Source organism: Carassius auratus, chromosome 10, assembly GCF_003368295.1.
Source record: "Carassius auratus strain Wakin chromosome 10, ASM336829v1, whole genome shotgun sequence".
NCBI classification, from domain to species: domain Eukaryota; kingdom Metazoa; phylum Chordata; class Actinopteri; order Cypriniformes; family Cyprinidae; genus Carassius; species Carassius auratus.
Window position 1 is genome coordinate 20,480,346 of NC_039252.1, and position 17,761 is coordinate 20,498,106.

At 35.8% G+C, this 17,761-nt stretch overlaps 1 protein-coding gene across 1 annotated transcript; it reads left to right on the plus strand.

The window, feature by feature from the left end:
* Positions 1-1,185: 1,185 nt before the first annotated feature.
* On the plus strand, positions 1,186-16,273 carry ggt1b (gamma-glutamyltransferase 1b). The gene is made up of 13 exons (XM_026274358.1): positions 1,186-1,460; positions 4,368-4,550; positions 5,769-5,899; positions 6,463-6,552; positions 6,873-7,065; positions 7,246-7,406; positions 8,257-8,406; positions 11,326-11,462; positions 13,224-13,411; positions 13,539-13,666; positions 14,328-14,440; positions 14,535-14,648; positions 15,538-16,273. The coding sequence occupies exons 2-13, from the start codon at positions 4,372-4,374 to the stop codon at positions 15,682-15,684; spliced, it is 1,731 nt and encodes a 576-aa protein (XP_026130143.1). The 5' UTR covers positions 1,186-1,460; positions 4,368-4,371; the 3' UTR covers positions 15,685-16,273.
* Positions 16,274-17,761: the final 1,488 nt, after the last annotated feature.

Sequence of the window (17,761 nt, forward strand, 5' to 3'; positions counted from 1 at the left end):
GCCGGTGTCCTGACATTTTATCCTACCCTGTCAGATTTTCCTACGCGGGTTTACTGCGCACGCGCACATCAATATAGCGTCCTTTGTCTCATGCTAAACAACGATATTTAATGTATCTGCATTACTGTAAGGGTAGGTTTAGGGCTGGGGTAGTTGTAGACTTTAATAAAAACGCAATCTAATTGGTAGAAAATAATATTTATTGTTGGTTTCCTGTAACTGTATCCATTTTAGCTACAACCGTGAATATAACATATAATTACTGTATTTGCAGTACTGTAAGGGTATGATTAGGGTTGTGATAGGTGTAGACATTAATAAACCATAACTTTACAGTAGAATTTTCGTTGTGGAATTGTACTACCCACTGTTTTGGTGGGAGGTAGGAAAATCTGACAGCGTAGGACAAATCGACAGAACACCGGCATAGTCATAGTTGGGGGCGTGGTGAGGGCGGAGTCGGCGTGGGGGGAAAACACAGCGAACATCGTGTGTATTTGAATGACAAAAATGCACATATTCAGCGCTCATTCCCAGAGACGCGTAGAACAATTGTAGTCTTTTTTAACTTTAATATTCATATACTTGTATTTGATTCATTGTACAGCCCTACTGTAGATGTATTAATTCAAAAATATCCAAAATTATGTGACGTACTGCTTTATATAGCCAGTTCAATTTTTTGACTGGATTGTCCCGTGTATTTCAATTGGCGCCAAGGCAATGTTTTGTTTTCCCCTCACGGGCTAAATTCACATCACGTGACGGGGCGTTTCCAGACCAACCGTCTGTATGGACGGCCAGAGCCGTTGAAAATATTTAACGGCTCTGTGTACAGCGAAGAAAGTTTTCGTTATTTTTTAACTTTTAAACTTCTTTAAAAAGAAGACATCTAAATATAGATGTTTGTTTTAGACATGGCATTACCATGGAGTCTTGTATATGTTGTATTCACTGGAAGAGATGTGTTGAGTAAAGGCATTGAAGAGGCTTGTTGCTAAACCGGTAAACAGAGGTTAGATTGTTGAATATTTGGGCTTTTTTATGTCTACATTATGTGGACCATTAAATGTCCAAACTTCATAGTTAATTATTCACAAGGCAAATCTAACATATTACAACATGAACGGCTTAACCATTCAAAGATTAAATGTGTGAATACAAGTGATAGAGTAACAGAAATCCACCTGTATGTGTGAAGAGTTTGCTAGTGTTATTTTTTGCAGACATCATTCTGTAATTGTGGCACAGGTGGGTTTACCGTCACAAGACAACCTCTGCCCTTTTCACTGGTCTCCATAAAACAATTATGGATGATTTCACAGACTGATTTGGTTAAAGTTTGATGGTCATTATAGTTAGACATTGAGAGCCAGAGGTTTGCAGCATTGGCTCAGTCAGCCTGTGGAAAGGAGGCTCATTCTATGGGAGACTCTACAAGAGGCCTGTGAAGTCAACAGGTAGGTGATACTCCATATACTCAAACCTCAATGTGCAATAAACTCATCAGTTATCAATTTAACTTAAGCATCCCAAGAGCTTTGACTATTTTCACACAGAAAGCAAATGAAAAATATAAGAAGGCAGAAATATTGTTCAGCATCTTTCCCGTTGTTGCATCTTTTAAATTGGAAGGAACATACACTGAATTCTGAGGCTCGTAATTTGTACTCTTTGTTGTGATTTGTAAGAGGAAATAACACAATCTTTCACTCTTTTCTGTACGTGTGAGAAAATTCTAGTCTCTTGTGTGGTGGGTTTAATTTTGTTGGCTGCAGGCACTGCAGGTTTCTCTGAGGTTTTTCTGCCGCAGTTCGTTCCCACTCACAGCACAGTCTGACAGGATTTAATGTGGACAGTAGCAAGGCTTTGAAACTATGGAAAGGCGTTTTTCTGAGGAGGATTTCACTTCATACAAGCCTTTTTTTTATTCAAGTCTTCAAATTATAAATGCATGAAACCTTGCTGCCTTTGGTGGGGATACATGAAGCTACATTAAGCAACATAAAATGTAGAATATGAAAGAGCCAGAATGCATATTGTAGTTCTTTATAGTGCTCATGTTGTGGTCAAATAATACAGAATCAGGAGTTGATTTACAGTGGGAAGCAATAAGCATGTGTATAATGATCAAATGAGCAAGCGTTTTTAACAGCAAAACTAGAGTAGAAACAGCAGCGATGGAGAATCCTGATTAGCTGCAATCTTCCTCAGAGGAATACTAACAGCCAACTAAATGAGAACAATTTATTATGCTTTTTTGAATGCATAATCATTGCAAATATGCCTTGACTGTGTATTTAGCAAGAAAGCAGAAAATGTTGTTAATATTCTGCTTTATGAATTATGTTGTGTTACATAAAGGATACAAACAGTTAAAGGGCACCTTTAAGCATATCTTACATTGTACAATCATGGATAGCAAAAGTAAATATGACCAGGTCATGATTATATGAGAATACACAAGCCTGAAATATCTTATCTGGAAGGTACAGTCAGTCCATGTTATTTTTGTTTAATCAGCAGTTAGATTTAATCTATTTGTTTAAATTCAGTGATTCATTGTGTTCAGGTTCACTTAATTGTTTCAGTTTGAGCTTTTCACACTGTGGATAACCCTGGATTAACATTGTTCAAAACCCTCCTTTTAACCCCAAGTGAAACACTTGTAATTTAAAGGGGGAGGTTATGAGACCCTGCTTTTGCGGTGTTAACCCACATTTTCATGTGAAATGTGTACAGTGTGAAACGAAACAGTGTTACTTGTTGCTTGCAGTGTTGCTTTCACACCTAGTTAACCCTTGGTCATTCTAAACCCTGGTTTAACAGAATGTCCACTGCTCATAATTTATCCGGAGTTGACAATTAACCCTGGGTATTCATAAGATGACATTTCACACTCTGCATGGCTAGATGCTGGGTTCATTTTCTTATTTGTATATTTTCGGCATCAGTGTCAGTACCTGTATGAAAGCAGTACGTGACATGTTTCTATAACAGCTGTAGCATTGCACATCCTCATACAGCTAACAATACCATCAAGTTTTCCATAATAGAATTTTCGGACTATAAATGTAAGAATTAAATGGTCTCTTCTTTACTAATTTTAACGTGTTTTCCATCATCAATTAAAGGTGCTGTGAGTATTTTTGTTGAATTTGCTAATGTGTAAAAATACCCTAATATGTTTGCAGATTTTTTGGAAACATGCTTAATTCACATACTTGTTTCTCCAAAAAAACAATGCTGCCGTCTGTTATTCTACTTTTGGAAATTGTGTTCCGTGTGATTCTGCTCTCCGTCAATTTACCCTACAGTAATTCAACACACCGGGCTGCCATTGAAAAACAAAACATTAAAAAAGAAAAAAGCCAGCAAACAGTCTGGTCAGTCAAAAGGTTCTATGACTAGAGTTATATCAGAATGTGGATAAATCAGTTCAACAATCTGGCAACTCATGTGAGTGTGAAGTGGAAATGGAGAAGGGGGAAACGACTCTCTCTGTGGTTGCATGGAATAAACAGAAATCTTGGGCGGCTTTCTTGTTGCCTTGCTGCCTTATCAGACAATGACTTTGAAGGCAACAATCTTTGTTGTAGATCTAATGATCTACAACAAAACAAAACAAAGTAATATTTAATTACTATAGAACTGATTTCTAACTAGAAGTAACATTAAAAGTGGAAAAAGTTACATTTAGACTCTAACTGACCACCAAATGCAATTTTCTGAGTCACAGCCAACAGAATGGAACACACAGGGTTGTGGGATATCAAAGACAGGGAAGAATACATCTGTGCTGCCTTCAATAATCGATCAGGAGACAGGAAGTGAAGCTCACATTGGATTTGGACTTGCCTTGATGTTTGTAATGCATCCTCTGAAGGCAGCATTTTTATCTTTCAAACGCAACCAACGCAGTGACTGTCCAAATCACAGCCAAACCCTGGTTAAAAAAGGTTAAAAGTGGCGTTTAGAACAACGATAACCTGGGCTTACGTGTGAAAAGCCCTTTGTTGCTTTGCAACAGACACTCAATCACGTTCCTAGTATTTATCGTGCTTTGGACAGTCATAAACACTGCATGTAAAACAGTCATTTCAGTGTTTGAGTGCAAAAATGTCACATGATGATGGTAAGGTAATTAGATTTGTACATTTATAGTCTGAAAAGTCCATTGTCGACACTGACATAGCAAATAGAAACATAAACCGGGTGTTTAGGAATGTACAGTGTGAAATGTCAGCCTTCTAATGAAAGCCTTAATTAATTACATGACTGCTTTCAGATAAAGTGGCAAAATTTTTAACAAGCAGTCTATATGCATCAGCAACAGAAAACTAGACATTTGCTGTTACGTGTTGCAGGGAAATGGTGCAGAAGTCTACTGTGGTGGGCCTCGTTTTGCTGCTGCTGGCTGCAGGCGGCACGTTTTTGGCCGTTTTCTTTTCAGTGCAGGGCAAGAAGGCCTCTCCTGAACCTGAACCTGAAAATGGTTACTTCAAGGCAGCAGTGGCAGCAGATGCTGGGACGTGCTCAGAGATCGGCAGGTTTGAGCTCTGATCTCCTGAAAATCACATTCACTTTTTGCCATCTAGGACATGTAGACTGTTTAATAGCCGAATCATCCACATTTCATCCTCCCATACCACACACCAATGAACGTTTTTAAGGATCGCATCATGTAGTAATTGGTTTTTAAGGCATCAACTGCAAAAGTGAAATGTTTGTTGTGCAGATAAACACTTTTCTTGGATTGTTATTGGGTTGTATATCAATCGAGCTCTGTGAAAAATATAAGAATGTTTTGTCACGTTACTTAAAAATCTGCAGCAGGATGTTAAATCCACTTTAACTGGTTTTATGTAAGTGAGAACTATTATTAAATACCACTGACTCAAATTGAGCACACTAATGAACATCATTTTAAAGGTCACATCCGGTAGGAATAGATCCTTAAGATTTAACACCAGAGGTGAACAGACTACAAATGTTAACTAGCGCGTTATTTTACAGTCCTGTTCCTCATGTAAATACTATGTACTTATTATAGTGATTACAATAACCATGTAATAACTAGGTACTAACCCTAAACCTACCCCTAAACCTAACCCTACCCCATGTAGTTACCTTGTGTTATCAGAACTTTCTTAGATAAATACACTGTAAGTAAACTATAAGTACATGTTAGTACACGTGCCGTAAAATAAAGTGCAACCGATATCATAGCCAGTAGACTAATCTCAGTACACTGAGACAACAGTTTTCTATTACATGTTTTCTGGAATGTTATGCAATATGCAAATGAGGCATTACCTAATTAAATATGCTCTCATTTGCATACATTTTCTAGAACAGAAATCTGAATACCTGATGAAGCCAAGTTCAAACTTCTTGTTTCATTTGGGTGACATATTAGCTGACGTTTTTTTTTTACAAAGGAGATTATTTATTATTGTCAAGAGCGAGGAATAAAGTAATGGAATGCTTTAATTAATCAGGTATGATATATGAGCAAATCCCTCAGTAAAAACATTGGGAGTATAGATGGGATTAAAACTGTAAAGTCTGGTGTGTGTAAGTGTTGATGAAGTGGAGATTTGATCTATAGATGCAAAAAGATAAATTGTATTAAAATGAACACAAATATAGCACATTTTTGTCAATGCATAATAGGTTTTCTTCAAAAAAGTTGTTGGTGCATTCTGATATTTAAAATGATCGTATCAAGGTTTGCATGCCACATGCCCTCTCTGTGTCTCCTCCAGGGATATCCTGAAGAGAGGTGGTTCTGCTGTAGATTCTGCCATTGCTGCTCTGCTGTGCGTGGGATTGATGAATGCCCACAGCATGGGCATCGGAGGAGGGCTCTTCTTCACTATTTATGATGCCAAAACAGGTCACTATCACCAGTCTGATTCAACATGACACACCAGTCTACAGTGTTTGTGTGTGTCTAAAAAATTTCTGCACATATAAGGATCTATTATTATCATTTTTAAAATATAATTTATATTTAATAATATTAGCAAATTTTGTATTAAAACATATTATTCTTTTTTTTATGCACACTGCATGAATAAAATGTAAGTTATGCACACACTGCATAAATAAAGGTTTAATATAAAACAATTTAATATAAAAGTATATGTACCATATTTTAAGGATCAATTTTTATATTTTATTTTAATATTATTTTTTATTTGAATGTTATTTATATTCTAATATTATTTATATTTATTAAAAATATATTTACCTATAAATATTGATAGGTATATATGCATTATTGGCAAAAATATATTTATAAACTGCATAAATAAAATGTAAATAATATAAATGTTAAAATGTGTCTGTGAAAAGTTTATGCACATTTTAATAGCTTTTTATTTATTATAATTATATAATAAATATGCATATTTTTGGATTTCTTCATATTTATAGATTTTTTACTTGATTTTGCAGGAAAAGTCGAAACCATCAATGCACGTGAGACGGCCCCTGCAAACGCAACCAGAGACATGTTTGGAAATAGTACAGATCTTTCCCAGAAAGGTATCTATTAACTACATTACATAAACTGGGAAAATCATTAGTAAAACAGGATTTACACGATGAGTGGCCTCGTGATACGGTGCCTGGATGGAGAGATAAGCATAAAAAACCATCAACACAATTTCATCAATCAATAACTCACAGTACATCAGGCTCTACATATAGGTGATACAGGACTTTTCCAGGAAAGCCATAAAACTGCATCTAATAACTGCCATATGTATTTCTTTAACGGCTGCATTTTTATTTTTCTTACATATGGTTTTAGATTTAAATGGTTTTAGTCATAAAAAAACATATAATAAAAAAAACATCCACAGGTGGTTTGTCCATCGCTGTTCCTGGAGAGATACGGGGGTATGAAATGGCCCATAAACGGCATGGCAAGCTTCCATGGAAAGAGCTGTTTTTACCCAGCATACAACTGGCCAGAAACGGCTTTCCTGTTGGCAGAGCATTGGCAAGTGCCATTCAATCAAACAGAAACATCATTATGGGTGATAAGATGTTATGGTGAGCACACATGGGTATTTTCAACCAAGATTTGATAAGCATTAAAAATATACACAATTTGTCTTTGATATGACAGTGGGGTGATATTATTAAAACTTTTCTATAATGTAATTTGTAATATGTTATATCCCCTTTCAGCCACTGCGTTTATGCACTAACATTTTCTGTTCGGTTCCTCAGTTCTGTGTTCTGCGATTCCACCGGTAACATCCTACAGGAAAACCAAACCATCACTTTCACAAAACTGGCTGACACTTATGAGGTCATTGCAGAGAATGGGCCTGATGCTTTCTACAGCGGACGGCTTGCTGAGAGCCTTGTGAGGGACATCCAAGCTGCAGGTTTTTATTCACACATATGTCTATTCCATTAGCTGCTATGAATAACTCATAATCTGGACTAAATCAAAAGTATGGTTGGATGACGTGATTTAGCCCAGGCGTTTTCAAACTGTACCCCAGAGGACCTTGTATGTGAACTATGTGAACAGCAATAAATAAAAAACATATATTTTTGTTTAAATGCACACACTACAGAAATAAAATACAGTATATGCAACCATACTGTATTTGCATCGGCTAAATTTGAGTTCTTATGCACAATGCTTAGATAAAATGTACATTTTGAAGACTATTTAATTTAATATATTTATATGGATTAAAGTTTGTTTTAATCTGCATGGATACAATGTAAAAAATATTTTTTAATTTTTTTTTTTATGCACAAAATTCACAAATACAGTCTGTGTTCATAAAAAATATCAAAACATTCAAATGCCTGAAATCCCCTGAGCTAACCCTCAAAAGTTTCTTAAGTCTCAAGCCTAAATCTAACTTAAAATCTTGATCCCTGAATACTTTCTGCTATATTAAATCACTTTAAGTGTAGAGCCACGTTTTTTTTATTTCCTGTCAGATGTGCTTGACTGCCCATATTAGTGAGTTAAAGATGCTAAGTTGTGCAGTTTCTAGGGTTCTGTTGAGGCTGATGTGTTGTGGTTCATTGGTTTCCAAATATTTTACATCCCACACTGATTCCTGCTGTGCTGCCAATAGTCCACCCAGGCCGAGGTGTTGAAGGATAACACACAATTGGTTGTTAATGACTAAATCAGTAACTCGGTTTGATCTCATTAAGTTGCGTAGCATCATGCATCATACAGTACGTCCGTCTGTGTCGTGTGTGTTGCAGATGGGATACTAACTCTGGAGGACTTGAGAGATTACAAGCCCTTATTGGATGATTACCCCCTCACTACCACCGTGGGTGAATACACAATGGTGACACCAAACGCGCCTGCCAGCGGCCCAGTCCTCACACTGATACTCAACATCCTGAGCGGTAGGTACAGTATTCAAGCACTGGAAAACCTATCCAGCGCTGTGTTTCCCACTTGCATTGTAACCCTAAGTAGATTGTAAAACCATTGTCACCAATGATCACTATGCAGCTCAGGACACAAATGAACTATTCATGCCTGAAATTGCTTTCGTATATAGGGGCATTTAATATATAGCCTGCAATTATAATAATATAGGCTAAACTAAAGTGTTTTTTTCTATATATATTTTTCAAAAGAAAATTTCTGAAAGAATATCACAGAACCAAAATGTTGAAATGGATCCAACATATGACGCAAACAGTCATTGGGAACCTATTATAGTTGATTTATTTCAATATTTTCCATTTTCGTTTTAATTTGAGGTACGTTTTGTAATGTGTATTATATTAAAATTTAAAATGTATGTTTATTTTTTAGTGTTTTATTTTCAGTTTAAGCAATGAAAAATTTTGCCTTGTCAAGTAGCTCAATTTTTTTATTTTATTTTTTGAACATTTTTATTAATTTCTTAATAAAAACATTATTTCTTTATTAAACATTAATTATTAATTTCAGTTACGTATATTACTATTATATTACGTATATAAGTCTGTATAGTAGGTCCATTGTTCACTCGTGTTGGACATTTCTGAAAAGTGAGTTCAAGATTGTTTCGTAAGATTTTCAAAACAGTCTATTCCTAAGAGTCATTTGTTCGCAAATTAGACATAACGGCTCGTGCTGTGTTAATTGTTGCATACAGATTTTTCCTGTCTGGACTTTATATTTTTGTTGAACTCATTACAGTCATGTTACTATTATATTTGTTTATATTTTTTTAATGAGCAATGTATCGGTCAAATTACCTTCCCCTTGAGTTGAAAACAAGTTTCTATTTAAACCAATGTGGACCTGCATGGAAATATGATGTTTTTAGCAGCGAGAGGAAGCATCTAGTGATGACTGATTATACAGGATGAACATTAGTCAATCTTTAATGTTCTTAACTGTTGAATAGTGACTTCAGAACATCCCAACTTTTCTTTGCTACAAGCTATTAAAATCCCTCCACCCTTCGCTCCTGTCTCCCACACCAACACTAACGTGGGCTGTTTGCCACTAATTGGACACAAACCAAGCATGGAAAAATCCATGCAGTCAGTGTGTTCCGACCCTTTCCTTGGGGTTTCACCAGTAGGGGAGACTCTGAAGCAGCCTGTCATCTGAGATTCATCAGCTTTGCTTTCTTGCGGCGAGCTGGACACTATCCACAGCTCTGTGTCTTGGTCTTCAGACACCCACTCTGTAGCTTTACTGATGAGATACTTAATCATTAAGTTGCTGCCAGACAGGGCACGGCTGTCGATAAACACTGTTAGCACTTGTTTTTTTTCACAATGTAGCTTGATGTATTCAGTCGTTATGAAACATCTTCCATAGCGAATCATTCATAATTGTTCAATTATTTCAAATAGACGGGTCTGGCATGAATGCTCGAGACAATTTGAGAAGTTTTCAGACACTAAAACTGGGTCAGTTGTCCAATGGTAAAATAATAGTTGACCTAAAAGTGAAAATGATGTCGCTATTTACTCGCTCTCGTGTCATTTGCTAACCCATATGACTGACTTACTTAAGTGGAACACAAATGAGATGTTTTGCAGGATGTTCTGCAGCATTCTCAGGGTTTAAGAACTGAATTTTTCCATATTAATCACATTTGTGATTCTGCATATTCAGATTTTATTAGATGAAATGGGAAAACATTACCCAGCTAACATTCCCAGTATGTTATCAAAATGTTATTTTAAAATGTTCTCAGAACTTTTATAACATCCAGTTGTTTTTTTGCCTGTGCGAAAATTAAGTGAACATTCTATTGTATAATTTTACAAACATTATGGAAATTTTATTTTGAATGTTCTCTGAACAAGTAATAAAAGGTAAAAATGACAATGACAATGACAATTTATTTATATAGCACAATTAACTACAACTTCCGTCGACCGATGTGCTTTCCATTAAGTCATTACAAACAGAGAAAAAAACACACAACGAACAAAATAAAATATAATTGTACAAATATCAGCCAAACGCTTTTGAAAATAAAAATGTCTTTAGCCTGGACTTAAAAATATTAAGAGAAGAGGCTTGTCTAATGGACAGTGGCAAGGCGTTCCAAAGCCTGGGGTCAGCAATACAGAAAGCACAGTCTCCCCTGCACTTAAGCCTCGACTTTGGGGTAAACAATAGATCCTGGTTGGAAGACCGAAGGGATCTAGTGGGTTTATACTCGGTCAGCAACTCCCTGAGATAAAGTGGAGCCAAACCATTTAGAGATTTAAAGATGAGGAGCAACATCTTAAAATCAATTCTAAAACAAACAGGCAGCCAATGTAGTGAGCATAAAATAGGAGTAATATGCTCCCTCCTTTGGACCCCACACAAGAGTCTAGCCGCAGCATTCTGAACAAGCTGCAAGCGGGATAAAGCTGTCTGGCTAATACCAAAGTAAAGTGAGTTACAGTAGTCCAGCCTTGATGAAATAAAAACGTGAATTACTTTTTCAAAATCTTTAAAAGAAAGAAAAGGCTTAGCTTTAGAAAGCAGACGCAGCTGAAAAAAGCAAGATTTGACAACTGAATTTATTTGTCGGTCAAACTTTAATAAGCCATCATCAAAAATGAAGCCAAGGTTTTTTACCCATGATTTCAAACACAGAGTCATCCCTCCCAAATCCAGTTTTGGGGAATTTGAAAATTCAGTGTGTATAGTCAAAATGACTATAAGTAAAAGGTAAAATTTTTTTGGAGTGAATAGCTTCTATGGCAGTCATCTTGATGATTGGCAGTTGTAGCCATTTATATGACAACAGTTAGCATGGTTGAGTAATCACAGAATGTAGTGAATCTAACTGAGCTCTCATTGTTTTTCCTCAGGATACAACTTCAGTTCAGACAGTGTCTCCACCACTGAAAAGAAAACCCTCACCTATCATCGCATAATAGAGGCATTCCGGTTTGCGTATGCCAAGAGGAGCGTCTTGGGGGATCCAACATTTCTCAACATCTCTAGTGTAAGTTGTGATGAAAGTGATACTTCAAACAAAAAATTAATTAATAAAACAAAATTCTGTCATCATTAATCATCCTCATCTCATTGTTAATTAATTGTGATTTACGTTCTTCTGTAGAACACAATGTAAGATATTTTGTATCATGCCTGTTTTGTCTTCCTTTTTGTCCTATATCATGTCATGTCATTTTTATTTTTGATATTTCTATGTAATTTATTTGTATTTAATTTAAATTAATTTCAGTTTTAATAATTTAAGAACTTTTTTATTGTATTGCCAGTGCAACATTTCTTATGTTTAGGGCAAAAAATAAATAAATTTTTAAACTTTCTATTTAATATGTATATAAACGCATTCAAAATTATCTGATATATATATGTTTATGTGTGTGTGTGTGTGTGTGTGTGTGTATATATATATATATATATATATATATATATATATATATATATATATATATATATGTATGTATGTATGTATGTATGTATGTATATATATATATATATATATATCACGCAGTGCAACACATCTACTTCACATAGAGTTGATCAGGTTGTTGATTGAAGCTGTTCACAAAGTGCTGTATCCAAGCATGTTAACAGAAAGTTGAGTGGAACGAAAAAGTGTGGAATAATAAGATGGACAACCAACTGAGAGAACCGAAGCCTTATGAGGATTGTCAAGCAAACTGGATTCAAGAATTTTAAAGAATTTCACAAGGAATGGACTGAGGCTGGGGTCAAGGCATCAACAGCCACCACACACAGAACTGTGTCAAGGAATTTGGCTACAGTTGTCGTATTCTAAGGAGAAGAAGAACTGGACTGTTGCCCACTGCTCCAAAGTCCTCTTTTCAGATGAGAGCAAGTTTTGTATTTCATTTGGAAACTAAAGTCCTAGAGTCTGGAGGACGGGTGGAGAAGCTCATAGCCCAAGTCGCTTGAAGTCCAATGTTTAGTTTCCACAGTCTGTGATGATTTGGGGTGAAATGTCATCTGCTGGTGTTGGTCCATTGTGTTTTTTGAAAACCAATGTCACTGCACCAGTTTACCAAAAAATCTTGGAGCAATATATGCTTCCTTCTGCTGACCAGCTTATTGAAGATGCTGATTTAATTTTCCAGCAGGATTTGGCACCTGTCCACACTGCCAAAAGCACCAAAAGTTGGTTAATTAAATGACCATGGTGTTGGTGTGATTGACTGGCAGCAAACTCACCAGACCTGAACGGAATCTATTGGGTATTGTCAAGAGGAAAATGAGAAACAAGAGACCAAACAATGCAGATGAGCTGAAGGCCACTGTCAAAGAAACCTGGGCTTTAAGACCACCTCAGCAGTGCCACAAACTGATCACCTCCATGCCACGCCGAATTCAGAAGGCGAATTCGAAATCCAGAAGGCCAACAATTTACTAAATGTTTAAATTGGTTTTATGAAGTGTTCTAATTTGTTGAGATGGTGGGTTTTTGTTAAATGTGAGCCAAAAGTCTGTGTGCACTGAATTTATTTAATACATGAGTTTCACAATTTGACTTGAATTACTGAAATAAATGAACTTTTCCTCCCCATTCTATGGCATATGTTCGTCAGCTGTGATCAACCAGCATGCTTTATCTCACACGGATCACAGAGCATGAAAATAGTGTGCTATTGAATGGCTCATTGTGCGTCCACTCTTTTGATCAGCAGTTCTTTCAAGCTGTAGATTACTGTGCCACCTAGTAATGATTTGCTTACCTCCTCCTCTTTCTCGCCGGCAGTTCATCCAGAACATTACCTCGAAGGACTACGCTCACATGATACTTCAGAAGATCACAGATAATACGACTCAGCAAGAGAGCTACTATGAACCCGAGTTCTACATTCCTGATGATCATGGCACAGCACATGTGTCCGTAGTGGCAGAGGACGGCAGCGCGGTCGCCGCCACCAGCACCATCAACCTATAGTGAGCGTTTGCCATCTCAAACACCTGTTGCTATTTAGTCAGAGAGTGTACACTTTTCAGGAAAATTGACATACTTTTTGAAATAATAATATTTGTAAAAGGCATCATATTTTTTTTCTTTTCCCAGTTTTGGCTCCAAGTTTATGTCAAATTCAACAGGAATTATACTGAACAACGAGATGGATGACTTCAGTTCTCCCTTGATCACCAATAACTTTGGAGTTCCTCCTTCTCCCAACAACTTCATTGCCCCACGTGAGAAAACATGATAACAACCACTGGCAATAACATATTTTTGTAGTATGTATACTATAAGTCACATGAGGCCATACTTTACCTTGAGTTTTATGAACAATGTTTTCTTAACATCATTACATGGTAAAATAACTGTAACCACAATATGATAAAAACACAATATAAGTCATTTTTATGTATGTTTAGAATATCTTACCTTTAGTGGATATTATTCAAAATTATGGACTTCAAAATGAATACTTATAATAATAAAGTATAAGTAAATAAATAATAATTTAATATAATCAGTATTTTAAATGTATAACACATATTATATAAAGATTAATATCAAATGTAATAAATATTAAGTTATAAATAGAAGAACAATAATAAATATAAATAAATACATTTAATAAATCTCTTTTTCAAGTGAGTTCAAAAGATCCGAATTGAATTCAAAGTGCAAAATAGCCATGCTTATTTCTGAGATCAATGGCATACAATTATTACATTTACATTATTATCTTACATATATATATATATATTTTTTATTTTTTTATTTTTTTCAGATCATAAGCATTTTATATTGTATACTATGCAGTATGCTGGTACCTAATTTTACACTTCCATGTATCTTTGAAGATTCTGTTTGTTAACTCTGTTGCTTCTCATTTTTGCTCAGATAAAAGACCCATGTCTTCTATGTGTCCCACCATCCTGCTGGACAAAAACAATAAGGTTAAAATGGTGGTTGGAGGCTCTGGTGGAACAAAGATCACCACAGCAGTGGCCAAGGTGCACTTCCATTTAATTTTAGTCTAGATGGTTGTTCTGGGCATAGTTCAGACCTTATCAACTCATAAATAACTGACATTTTCTGTTTGCACAGGTGATCTTAAATGCACTGTTCTTCGACTATGACCTGAAGAAAGCGATAGTAGACCCGAGAGTTCACAATCAGCTCAGTCCAAACACCACACAAGTAGAGCCTGACCTCGACAAGGTGGGTACAGAAATACTACTTTTAAACAGCAATACTGGATATATGACTGAAATAATGTACAACATATATTGTACATCTCCTCTATGCTGTACACTGTAAAAAAAACTAAAAAAACTTGACATCTCTGGTAAACAATGGCACAGGTGGTTGCCAAAACTTTACTGGACTGAATGTAAATTTACAGTAAAAAAAACATATTTCATTAACTGTTATGATGTTAACATATGAATCTACTGAAGTACTAAAAACTACCATAAAAACACAAGTGGTAATGAGATATCTACATGATAATTCAAAGTTCAATAAAATTAGATTTTCCACAAGCTGAGGTAAATATTAATATAAGATCATTATATACAGAAGAATAGTAATATGTAGAAGACACAGTTATACACACAAATAAAAAACATCTTGGAAACACACAACACTGAAATAATGCAATAAACATGCAAATCAGTAAACTAAGAATAAACAGTTCATTTTTAAAAGCATTGGATTTTTTTTTGATTGATTTTTATTTTTTATCATATTTTTTTTACTATGCATGTGAGTGTTTTTGAGTGTAACCACTTATCTGTGGTCACATTTTGTCCAAAATAAAAAAAAAAATCTTACTGCAGGTTTATTTTTTTTATGTTGGATTGAAAAATATTTTTTACCACATTTTTATGATTTTAAAATTACTTTTTTTTTTATGCATGAGTGAGTGTTTTCGAGTGTAACCACTTATCTGTGGTCACATTTTGCCCTAAAATGAAATGATTGTAACCTCAGATTCTTTTAATGTTGGAGTGAAACATCATCCGGATATTTTCTTGATATTTTCTTTGGTTGTTCTGAATACACATGACTTTTGCTAAGCACAACCCACTCATTTCGAAACCCACAGGCAATTTTGGAGGGTCTTGCTGCGAAGAACCACGTAATAGAGGTGTTGAAGTCCATGGGCGCAGTGGTTCAGGCCGTGGTCCGGAACAGTGCTGGCCTCAGCGCTGAGTCAGACCCCCGTAAGGGAGGATACGCAGCTGGGTACTGACATCCGACTCAGCGATCCAGGGCTTCAGTCCAGCTGGAGGCAATGGAGATGCTACTTTCAAGACCCCAAGGGAACTTTGCCCTCATGCTGCTCTGAAACAACCAAGTGCCTCCATCAGAGATACAGGCAAATCAGCTCTGAACAATCAAAAGCTCTAGTAATGTTGATCTCTACACACTCCATTTTCAGTGAATGAGGAATAAAACAAATTCAAATACACTCACAATGGAAACGCACCATCATTCTACAGCTGTTTCTTCCGAAAATTTCCACACATCATAATCTCTACAGTTCTTATTACTGCGAAAGGGTATTTATTTCTGCTAATAAACGTGTTGTGATGGCCATTATGAACTTTCTTGCGTGACTTCTGTCTGTATTAAGATTTACATCCAGGCAAGAGAACATTTTTGCAAGACTAAGCAGGAGCGTCTCAGGGGACAAAGTTTTAATCAAGCTTCTAATAAGAGCTGAAGCGTGAACAAGAGTTGAAATGCCCGTTTTAAAGTCCCACGAGTATGTGGTCCTGCCTACAGGCACCGGCCCGACATCAAGCAGCATCATTAATGATGAAGTTGTGGGGGACAGAGGAAAATCACATAAACAGTCCTTAATTAAACTTTCAAAACTGTACTGGGCTAGAAAGTAACTAATAAAATGTAAATGTACAGTTTGTTAAATTAAAGGAAGAGTCAACCCAAAAATAACAGTTTTGCCATTCCAAACCTGTATGGGTTTTCTCATTTTGAAGAATGTTGATAACCAAACATTGACTTTCATAGTCATTTTCGTCCACACAGTGGAAGTCAATGGGACCCGAAACCATTTGTTTTCCAGCATTCTTCAAAATATCTTGAAATGCATACAGGTTTGGCATGACATTAGGGTCAACCTTCAATCTAACAAACTGTGTATAATTTGTTGCCTGTGACTCATTTGTGACTCTATGCATTTTTATTCTAACATCTAAAATATTCTATATGGTATATTAAGTTTGCCAAGTCAAAATTCGCTAAAATTCCAAGTATACAGTGTACCAAACCATGTAATTATTCAAACTTAATTCTTAAAATTATTTATAAAAAAATTTAACAATTTCCCTCACCGTAAATTTTAGGTGCTTTAATTTATATTTTAATATTTAATTAAAATATTCTGAATAGCGATGCCTTTTCTGACTGATTTGGGAAAATGTAAAAAGTGCAGCACAATAAGACTTTGGAGTGGCATAGTTCATTACTAAACATAATGCATTTAACATTAATTTTTTTCTTTAACATAACCCCCCCCCCCCCCCATTTGTTAAAATTTGTATTGTAAGTATAAATCGTTCAGGTTTTCCCCAGTGCATGTATATACTGTATAAATGTATAAATAAATGAATAAAAGTAATGTGTGCCAAACCAAAAACATGTAAGAATGAAATAAAATGTTATAAACATATTATACACGTGGATATTGTGGATTTCCTGGTAAAAATGCTTAAAATATAAACTGCTACAAAGATGCATATTATGTGCCCTTGAAGTATTTTGGAAGTGGTGTACCTAATTCTTATACTAATTCTTATGTTAACCATTCTAAAATCACTTTGGTCTAACATAGCTAACACCAAATTAATGAATACCAATGAATTTTTCAGTTCACAGTAATCCGATGTTAAAATGTCTCCATTTTTGTGGCCTCTGTGACCCATTTATTTCAGTAACTCACAGTTTTGAAGCCAGACGCAGGATATTTCAGCCTCTACGCTCCAGAAAGGAAAGCTGATTTGCACTTTACACACAAGTTCAAAGCTTGTCGTTAGCAGCTCATATCATAGCTACCGTATTATTAAAGGTCACGTTGTGAAGTCTGTTTAGATCATGTTTCCACATAGCAAACTCTACACAAGTACACCGACATGTTTTGAGCACAGTCCCTGCCTCTTCATTTGCTAAAATTTTAGCATTGTCTTGTGCTTTTCGGGGGCGTTTGTTCCCGCCTGGTGGCTTTGAAAGCTGTTGGGTTCATGCTGCTAGGAAAAGGTCAGGCTCTTTCACTGTTCCCGGCTCTCCCATAGGGGCTGACAATAAAG